The following is a 9,930-nucleotide window of genomic DNA, read 5'->3' as shown; positions in this document are numbered from 1 at the left end:
GTCATGCGCACATCCCCGCCTCTCACGAGGAAGGCTGCTCCTCTCCCAAGACCCGCTAGATAGAAGACAACGTGAATCGGCGGGAGTTTCGTGCTTTTCGTACGCACTCCACTGTGTCTTAAAACATGGAATACAGAACATGGAAATCATGCCAATGACAAATCTAGTAAACTCAATAGCTTATAAACTGAATGCCATTTCATCATGCTTTGTTTCAACTCTGGACACAATTAGCTGAGCAGTCGCTGCTGATGTAAGAGACCTGCCAGGCTCATATTCTTCAAATATATCGGCAATATAATTTGGGACTAAATTATTCGGCGATCTGTAGACCAAAAGTAGTACTTTGTGGTAGACAGAGATCCAGGATCTGAGAGCTGGAGGAATGTGCTCTCTCTTCTTGGTGTACAGGGAGCCAGTGTAAGGATCTGAGAACTGGAGTAATGTGCTCTCTCTTCTTGGTGTACAGGGAGCCAGTGTAAGGATCTGAGAACTGGAGTAATGTGCTCTCTCGTCTTGGTGTACAGGGAGCCAGTGTAAGGATCTGAGAACTGGAGTAATGTGCTCTCTCGTCTTGGTGTACAGGGAGCCAGTGTAAGGATCTGAGAACTGGAGTAATGTGCTCTCTCGTCTTGGTGTACAGGGAGCCAGTGTAAGGATCTGAGAACTGGAGTAATGTGCTCATTCTTCTTGGTGTTAGGATTCTAGCAGCAGCATTTTGAATGAGTTGAAGTTGTTTGATGGTCTTTTGGGGAAGACCAGTGAGGAGACATTTACAATAGTCAAATCCCACATGTCAAAGAAATTCTTTAGCAAAGATGTTATTGGGATTATCTATGTGGATATTCAAATCACCAGCTATAAGAAAACTGTCAAAATCTGTAGAGTTGACAGAAGATCAGAAAATGTATCAAACTTAGTATTTTGGAGGTCTGTAGACAATTACTAATAAAATTTGTGGCGTGTCCTTCGTTATGGCACTGGGTTATTTAAAGGAGGCAAATTCACCTAATGATGTTTGCCTGAATTGGCATGAGTCCTTAAACAAGACAGCAACACCTCCACCTTTCCTCTCACCTCAAGAAACAGTAAAAAAAAAAAAAGTTCAAAGGGGTTGATTCAATTAGGACTCTTGAACTCGAGCTGCTATCAAGCTATGTTTCAGTTAATATCAAAAGTCTAGCTGATGATTAGAAATTAGGTTGTTGGCTAAGAATGACCAATAAGAGATCGGATATTAAAAAGAGCTAATTTTAAGGCATTAATGGAGGGCTTCGGGGCGGAATGATTCTGGCATGAGATACATTTCAGATTTGACTTCTTTGCCCGACGAGAGGAGATCATCCTGTTTTTTTCTATTGCCAATCTGTATTGAACTAGGACTACAGAATGCCCCCTTTGTCCAACTCAATCTGAGAACAAATGTACAATAATTAACACAGCAGAGACCCCAAGGAAGTCCTGGTTGTGCTGGACACGGCAGATAGAGGCTGGGTTTGAGTTCTGGCTTGTGCTGACTGTCTTTCACGGGAATCAGTGGACAGATTGGTGCTGCTGTCATGAGGAAGTGGGAGTAAGGTCCTGTCAGATTCAGGACAAGGGGGTTGGACTGGTGCGGTCTTGGAGTAGAGGGAGGAAGACGCTTCTTTAGTGAAATTTGAGGACTGCAGTTGAGCCTTGTCCCAGCACATACAATTTTGTCCAACTTACCTGAAAATAGTAGGTGCAGTGGTGATGCAGTGAAATCTGGGAGGGTGGGGGGAAAGAGATGGGGTAACTGGGATGTCTGAGGTGGCAGAAGTAAGATGTCACAGATCTCTGCAGGCTTCAGCAGTGGGTGCTGAGGAGTGCTGCTATGCTCCTGCCCCATATCATTACAACTGTCATCATTAGATAAGAATTCAGCTGAAATTGTGTCCTTGGCGGCTGAATGCTGATTAGCTGTGCCACTGTGTTCCTCTGGTACTGTCTGCAGTGTTACCCTACTGTGCCACAGCTAAAAGAACACAAAGTAATTGTTTACTTCTGATGCCCAGGAGTCTAGCTAACACGTATGTTCCACGTCTACTTTTTATTTTGAATTCCTGCAAAATGTTTATCCCATATATTAGTCAAAGCCACTCGATAACATGTAACGCCAGTTCATTTCTTACAGTACGCAAGAAGATGAAGACATTCTGGCGGTGGCCGACAGGGTGCGCTGTATGATTTGCCTCCCGCAGTTTCGCATAGCCAGACCTCATCTCGCGTGTCCAGTTACGGCGCTACAATGAAGCGTCACTTCAGTTAAACAGTTCCAGTCAAGTCTTTACTACTTTTCATTTCTAACATTCACAATAAAACTACGCTGCAAATATGGAAATTGGGACCGAAATAAGCAAGAAAATACGGGTATTATGTCATTTAATAGCTTATTTGTAAGTTACTTTTTTATAAGTTTTAGAAAGGCTCGGTAAACAAGGCCAGAATGGCGGAACGGGGCAGCTGCCTTGTCAGGGTGACATGATGTAGCGTTGGTGTAACGATACTCTAGCTTTAATGGTCCGGGCGATTAACGTGTTACTGGTTTGGTAGCGGACTCTCTATGTCAGTTCTTGAAGCAGTTTTGCTCGTATGTTAAACGCTTATGTCCTCGGCCTAGCTAAGATGGCTCTGTGTAGCGTCAATGTTTGCATCGTTTACTGCGATAGGATTTAAAAATGCAGAAATATCGAAAATTGGCTATGATGTTGGCTTTGAATGAATCTGTGCAAGGATGCGTTTAAAACACTGATGTCTGATTTACGAGTATCTGAGCTGTTCGTTAGTTTTTGTGAATGGAATGAATGAATCCATGTTTTTGCAGACAGCGATTAAGGGCAAATTGCAAGAACTTGGCGCCTATGTCGGTAAGTTTTATTTTTTAGCGGTTGCAACCCGCCGATCCCGTATTTGGATTTAATCGTTGCTATGGTCTTGCGGCTAGTTGCTCCTTTCCTGATTTCCGTCTGTCCACCAGACGAGGAGTTGCCCGATTACATCATGGTGATGGTGGCGAACAAGAAAAATGCACAGCAGATGGCAGAGGACTTGTCCCTTTTCCTCGGCAACAACACCCTAAAGTTTACTGTGTGGTTAGTGTTCTGGTTTAATCAGCCATTTTCATATTCTCTGCCGTTGCACTGTTATTGTTTATTGATCGATTTTTTAACTGTCTAAATGTATGTCGTGCTATTGTTAACCTGCAATTTTCTTCGGGATTAATGTCACATTTTTTGAAGGCCTCTTACTCAACTTTTTAGGTCCTGAAATTCATATTTGACATTTATTGCAGGTTACATGGTGTCCTGGAGAAATTAAGATCAGTGGCAGTCGGTAAGGCTCACTGACTGTGATGAAATAAAATGGATATGTTTTATATAAATAAATGGGAAGTACAGAAGGTGTCACTCTGTAGCTCCATGATTATTAGCTCCTGTGCAGTGATCGCTTATGTGGTGGCTATCGAGTAACCCTCAGCTTATTTTGTCTGCAGAACCAACTTCACTCAGGACGCAGCACCCCAGCGCTGATCCCAGTGGTGCAGGGAGAGGCCGGGTTGCATCCCTAGAGGACAGGAGGGGAGAGGATCTACGTGGCTTGGCAGTGTCTAGCTCGCATCCGGATCGGACGGAGGCCCGCGTCACTACTAGCTCTGTGCATGAGCATCACATTACCACTGGACGGTGTGTGTGATGCCTATAAAGATAATTGTGTTCATGGACAGATGTGAGTGTCCCCCGTTAATCCAGCATCCTGTCTCTGCAGGCTAACCTCTGCAGTGAAGCCCCTGGTGGAGCTCCTGTCCTCCGAGGCTGTCATTGACATCAAGCCTGAGCTGGATGACGACCTCATTGCGGAGGATCTGGCAGAGGGGAGCGCGGGAGGCAGCAGAACCACGGTGCCAGCTGGCCACAGCTCTGCCCGCCCCTCTGTTGAGCTGTACAGGCCCCCGCCAGCGGTACGGGCTCCTGGGGCTCCAGCCCGCACACCGGGCCGGGCCCAGGAGAGCCTGCATGGTTACAGGCCCGCAGAGCAGCCTTACAGCAGGCCACACCACACCTCTATCCAGGACAGCAGGGGTTCCCGGCCTGCCAGAGAGGTGAGCTCTCCGCCGCAGTTAGTTATATCAAGGGCTATTGGAGCGGCAGATTCAGGGGGCCCTTGAATACTTAAAATTGTGGGGGTCGGGGGTCGGAATTTATAGGTGGCTTCTGCATTATTCCATGTCTGTGTTCTTTCTGACCTGCTGCTGCTCTGTTTTCCTCCTCTGCGTGCCCGTAGGACGAGGTCTCCCGCAAGCGCAAGGCCCCAGTGGCCAGCTCCATCGTCCGGGTCAGCAGGGGCGATGGGCGGGAGAGCGAGCAACTGGAAGAGGACGACGAGGAGGAGGAGGACGAGGATGAGGAAGGCTACGGGGGACGGAGTGGTGGTCTGTCCAGCAGAGTGTCCTTACCATCCAAACCGGAGCGCAGGTGCCCCCAACACACCAGGACTCATTTGAGATTTCTTATGGCGTACTCACACTTGGCCCGGTTGCCTAGTAATGTGCCCGTGCATGATTGCCCCCCCTACTCCCTCGCTGGTCTGTGCTCATAATGCATGCTACGGATTGGCTAATCAGAGTACAGTGGTACCTTGGAACATGAACTTAATTTGTTCCAGAAGGCTAGTCGAGATGTGATTTGGTTGAGGTCCAAGGTCGAATTTTCCCATAAGAAATAATGTATATGAGTTTAACGGTCAAGTTCCAGGATTGCGGTCGAGGTACTAGTCGGAAAAAAATGGACAGACCTGTTCGACGTCTGTTGGTCAACTTGAGAAATGTCGAGTTCCAAGATTCTGCTGTGCAGCCATATACAGCCCTGTGAAGAGAAATGTCTTCACCTGTTAATTACCAATGAGCAGTACAGATCAGCAGTACTCGACCAATGAAATCTGTCACATGTGGGGCAGTGGTGTGTGGCCTAGCAGGTTAGGTTTTTGCACCTGTGATTGGAAAGTAGCCAGCTTGAATCCCAGAGTGATGTCACCATTAGGCCCCTGAGTGAGGCCCTTAACCCCTAATTGCTCCGGGGGGGGGGCAGGGGGCTGCCTGACCCTGCTTTCTCAAATGTTTCTCAAATTGTACATGGATATTTAGCTTCCTGTTCTGCTGTTCGCTTCCTGTTGCAGACCCACTCTGCCTCCCGCAAAGCAAGCCAACAAGAACCTGATACTGAAGGCCATCTCTGAGGCCCAGGCATCCATCTCAAAGACAACGAATTACACAACAGGTGAGATTCAAACCGCGCACTTCCCACCAGCAGCACATCAGAACAAGAAAGAACTGGTGAAAACGGCGTTGTCTGCCGTCGCCATGACGACTCCCCTCGTCTCTCAGCACCTCAGCGGCAGATGGTACCTGTGGCTCCCCGCACGCGTTCTGCCGGGGATGAGTTGGGCACGCCCCATCTGCAGGCCCCAGAGGACCTCCTCAGCCCCGCCCCCAGGGAGCAGACTTACGTCCCGACTGAGCGTGCATCAGACAGGCAGGAAGGTCAGTGCGCTGTGTCACGTGCCAAATCCCATTTCCTTTAAGTGCTCAGCGATGTTTAAATGACCTTCCTGTTGGCGTTAAACCACAATATTATTTTTCTCAGTGTGTCAAAAGTCATTTCAAAATCTCTTCTAAAGTCAGGCCAGTATATGCAGCAACATTCCAATACACCTGTGTACTATTTTACTTGTCCACTAGCCCACCTCCTATGGCTAATCAATACCTCATTGAGTTATTTGACTAATTAATGATGTGAGCTGGCGGCAAAATTTCATGCATACATGGAATTGCCGGGTGACCTTGAGGAGAAGTTTGGGAACCAAAGCGGTGTTCATCTAGCCATCTAACTTTTTTTGGAGAACCAAAGTAATTCTTGTTTTTGTTTGTTGCTGTTACTTTGCATATGTTCTAATATTAAATTAATATTTTTTTCCCTGAGCAATGATACCCTTACTACCCATACAAATAGCTTCAACACATTCTTTGACTGCCTGAAACTTCTGCACAGTACTGTGCATCGTCTTGGTGCAATGTTTGCGATGACGTGACTAAGGAACTTTGACGTGAGCCCCAAGTTAAATAAATTGCACATCATTTGGGACGGTAGACGGTATGTTGTACAGTGTACCATGGTGAAGATGGTGTGAAAGTATTCAGAAGTTGCTGTCTTCATTCTTCATGCTCGCTGTTGTCCCCCCCCCCCAGTTCAGATGAGGTCCCTGTCCTCCCGGCTGCAGATGGACGTCTCAGAACACGGAGCAAGGGGACAGCAAGGTGACTATGCAGGCTGCCAAGCCGTGGTGCTCGTCTTCTGTGCTTCTCGCTCCGCTCGCTGGTGTCAATTACTACTCTCTTATTTACTCATCTCTCTCCTCACGGTAACGATGCACCCCTTCCCCCACAGCCTTCGTCGTGTCCGAGTTGGGCGGGATGAAGTCCAGTGATACGCGCTCCTTCATCGTGCGGCGGCCGGAGGTGGAGGACCTGGGGTCCGTGCAGAACCGGCTCGGGGGCCTGATGGAGGACACGGTGCCCCCCACGCCCCGCACAGTGCAAACCAGGTACGTGAGAAGACGGCATCCTAAGCAAGAGCAGCTAATCCTAACAGTCAGCTTGTCTTCTCTCTGTGCATGCACCTGTGTTTTGCACATACCTAGTTTTAGTTTGTGTGCCGTCGTGAACGAGCCTAATAGTGTCTGTCATGGTGGGATGTTTCAGTCGGGACAGGATGGAGACCCCGGTTTGCGCCAGTCCCAAGTTCATCGTGACCCTGGATGGGGTGCCCAGCCCCCTGGCGGACGTCATGGAAAGTGACACGGACAGCGGGGAGAGGCCCAAAGCGAGTGTGCACCAGCGGCTGCAGCGGGAGCAGCCTTACTCGGAGGGTGAGTCCCACATCTGGCTCTGCGGGCTTCCTACCGTTCTCCAAGCAGTCGGAGGCTGATTTGCTCCGTGATTGTGGTTGTCTTCCCGTCCCAACCTGATAGAAGAGGATGAGCCAGAGATGGACGCTGATGTCCCCGTGAAGCGACAGAAGGTTCTGGAGCGATGCAAGTTCTGGCCTGTGTGCAAGACCGGAGACGAATGCCTCTACCATCACCCCACGACCAAGTGCAAGTAAGCTGTGCCCAGCTGATCTGCCTGAGCCCTCATTGGGGTTTTCTGCTGACAACTCAGCCTCTGGCCCTGTGGTTATTGCTGGAGAAACACTGCCTCTTCCTTGATTGAGCACTTAGGGTGTTGCCAGAAAGTCCAGTGGTCAGATTCTGAATTATCCACCCACTTCCTATTTTGTTTCCTGCAGGACTTTCCCCAGCTGCAAGTTTGGAGACAAGTGCCTGTTTGTCCACCCAAACTGCAAGTACGATGCCAAATGCACCAAGGCCGATTGCCCCTTCACCCACGTCAGTCGGAGAGGGCCTACCGCTCCGCCCCGCCCAGGTGCCTGTCCAATCCTTTTCACCTCTTCTGCCTTTTTAAAATGTCTTAGTTCACTTGCATATCACAATGTATCTGACTGAGCTTAAAATTAAACAGCTTATGTTTTAACCAGCCGTTAAATGCTGGCAGTTACTTAATACCAGTCTAAGCATTGTGCTAGACAGTTTATGGATTATTTCTTTCTCACATGATCCACTTGAATTCCGAGCCAAGTGACATCACAAACCATGTGATTCCCGGCCCCACCTTTCTTCAGCATGTTTCTGTCCTGCTTTTCACGCCATGATTTTTCTCCCAAAGCTGCCCAGCCGTCCAGCGCCACCTGCCGTTTTTTCCCTGACTGCAAGAAGATGGACTGTCCATTTTATCACCCCAAGGTGAGTGTCTCCCATCGTTACTCTCACACTGCACCTCATTTGAAGCTGTGAACTGGGCCTTGACGCCTTTTGTTCTCCCCTGCTTCAGGCCTGTCGGTTTGCAGCGCAGTGCAAGAGGACCGGCTGCCCCTTCTACCACCCAGCTCAGTCTGTGCCACCTAGACATGCCCTCAAGTGGACGAAAGCCCCAAACAGGTATCCAAACTTGCACATGCAGCCAATCAGCTACTGCTCCTTTTGATGATGTGTGTCCAGTGTTCTCTCCCGGCTCGTTATCTACTGTGCATGCTGGCTAGAACAAGCTTGTTATGTCTTCAGTTCTATCTGACTTAACGAATCTGGCTGCCTGTTTTCCAGCCACTTCTGTCATCACTGAGTGAGATATTCACCTATTATGCATGACTTACACTAAAAATGTAAGCAATGCATTTTTTTGCGCATGTCTAGAGCTGAATGCTCTGAAGCGATTGAGATTTAACATATACATATAACATCACAATGTGATCTGTTCCTTCACCTCCAAATGCAATCCTGAGATTAAGTAGGAAATCTTATGGTTCATTTGTGGTTGATTTCTTTATCCCCCCTAAGACACTTTATATCTGAGTGAATAATGCTCACATTTCTAAATGTCTTTTTTTTTTTTTCTTCCAACAGTTAAATATGTGGAGTTGTCGCAACACTGGCAGAGCCAAGAAAAAAAAGTGGTTGTATTGTTAACTTTTTAATTAGTTTGCTTATTAATTGTCAGAGTGGTCTTTTAATTTAGTTTCTTTTCAAATTGTGAACTTTTGTTTTTTTAACCAGTTTTTTTTGTAAACACCTGTACATTGAGTCCACTGTTATGGTTATATTAAAATAACGTACCACAGTGTTCTTAACCTACATTGTCATTATTAAATGCCCTGGATAACGGGTTCAGTGTGATGTGGGAAATGTGTCAAATCGAAATGAAGCTTTACTTTGGTCTGAGTATTTAGTTCTGGGATTTTCTCAGTGCCCATCCATACAATAAATTTTACAGTGTATAATGTGAGTGGCATTTAGAACAGATGTACAGCGTTTAGTTGGTAGTTTCTGAACTTCAGCAAATATACCTTTTTTGACACTGCTCCAAGGGCATAGATGCAGGTATGGACACAGATACGCGTATATGTCCTTGCAAATACTGTGTTAGTACCATGTCTTTAGGGAGGCGTGGGCTTCAGGACTGATGTGTTCCCTACCAGTGCTGAAACCAGCTGTGCGTCCTTCTACGGCTCCTTGTTTGTCTGAGTCAAACAGGCTCTCTTACGCATTCCCCAGCACTGCCACTAGAGGACACCCTCTCTGTGCCTTCACCTGATGTCACGGCCCGGTGCACAACATAGGTTGGGTTCAGATCAGGCAGGCTGTTCCTCCCAATCACACCCTTCCAGGTTTCATCGCTACCTACACGAGCGTTAAAGTCCCCCAGCAGAACTATGGAGTCCCCAGGGGGGGGGGGGAGCTTCCAGCACCCCTTCCAAGGTCTCCAAGAAGGCCAGATACTCTGAACTGTTGTTTGGTGCATACATAAAGACCACAGTCAAAGACTGTCCACTGGCATGAAGTCAAAGAAAGGTGACCCTCTCGTTCACTGGGATAAACGCGGTTATATGGGGCATGTGCAATCATCACCTGGGCTTTAGATGACGGGTAAAACGCTTGTCCGGATGCCGGCTTTTCAGTGCTATAAGGACGTTTACTTACGCCAACAGTTTGGTCAGCAGCTTAGTAGTATGCCTAAATATAAATGAGATAAGGATTGCGACGTCCAACTGCGTTGTTGAATAACTTTCATGGATCTTAGATCTTGCATGTAAGCATGGGCGTAAATTAATAAATCAAAACCACCCAATAATCATGTTTCCCCCGTAATGGGTGGAGACCTCACCCCCCCCCCCCAATATTCCAGCCAAAGTTACACCCTAGCATGTAATGTGGTTGTCAATAGTATGTGAGGGTGCGTTATGATGTTCTGGCGCCCTCTCCTGGGTCATTCCCTGCCTTGCGCCTGTTGCTTCTGGAATAGAC

General features: G+C 47.6%; 1 protein-coding gene across 2 annotated transcripts; it reads left to right on the top strand.

The window, feature by feature from the left end:
* Window positions 1–2,222: 2,222 nt before the first annotated feature.
* Window positions 2,223–8,756, top strand: zc3h14 (zinc finger CCCH-type containing 14). 2 transcript variants are annotated; one of them, XM_023825351.2, is made up of 17 exons: window positions 2,223–2,391; window positions 2,846–2,888; window positions 2,999–3,113; window positions 3,314–3,354; window positions 3,515–3,704; window positions 3,787–4,120; window positions 4,303–4,493; window positions 5,194–5,294; window positions 5,402–5,557; window positions 6,263–6,331; window positions 6,462–6,618; window positions 6,776–6,942; window positions 7,045–7,174; window positions 7,362–7,498; window positions 7,799–7,875; window positions 7,964–8,070; window positions 8,533–8,756. In XM_023825351.2, exons 1-17 carry the CDS (start codon window positions 2,356–2,358, stop codon window positions 8,534–8,536), a joined length of 2,055 nt encoding a protein of 684 aa, XP_023681119.1. In that variant the 5' UTR covers window positions 2,223–2,355; the 3' UTR covers window positions 8,537–8,756. The 2 variants fall into 2 exon arrangements, with proteins under 2 accessions (XP_023681119.1, XP_023681120.1); XM_023825352.2 differs by having other exon boundaries at window positions 2,227–2,417.
* Window positions 8,757–9,930: the final 1,174 nt, after the last annotated feature.

The sequence above is a fragment of the Paramormyrops kingsleyae genome, chromosome 19 (assembly GCF_048594095.1).
Source record: "Paramormyrops kingsleyae isolate MSU_618 chromosome 19, PKINGS_0.4, whole genome shotgun sequence".
Lineage (NCBI taxonomy): Eukaryota > Metazoa > Chordata > Actinopteri > Osteoglossiformes > Mormyridae > Paramormyrops > Paramormyrops kingsleyae.
This window is presented reverse-complemented; position numbering and strand designations above follow the sequence as displayed.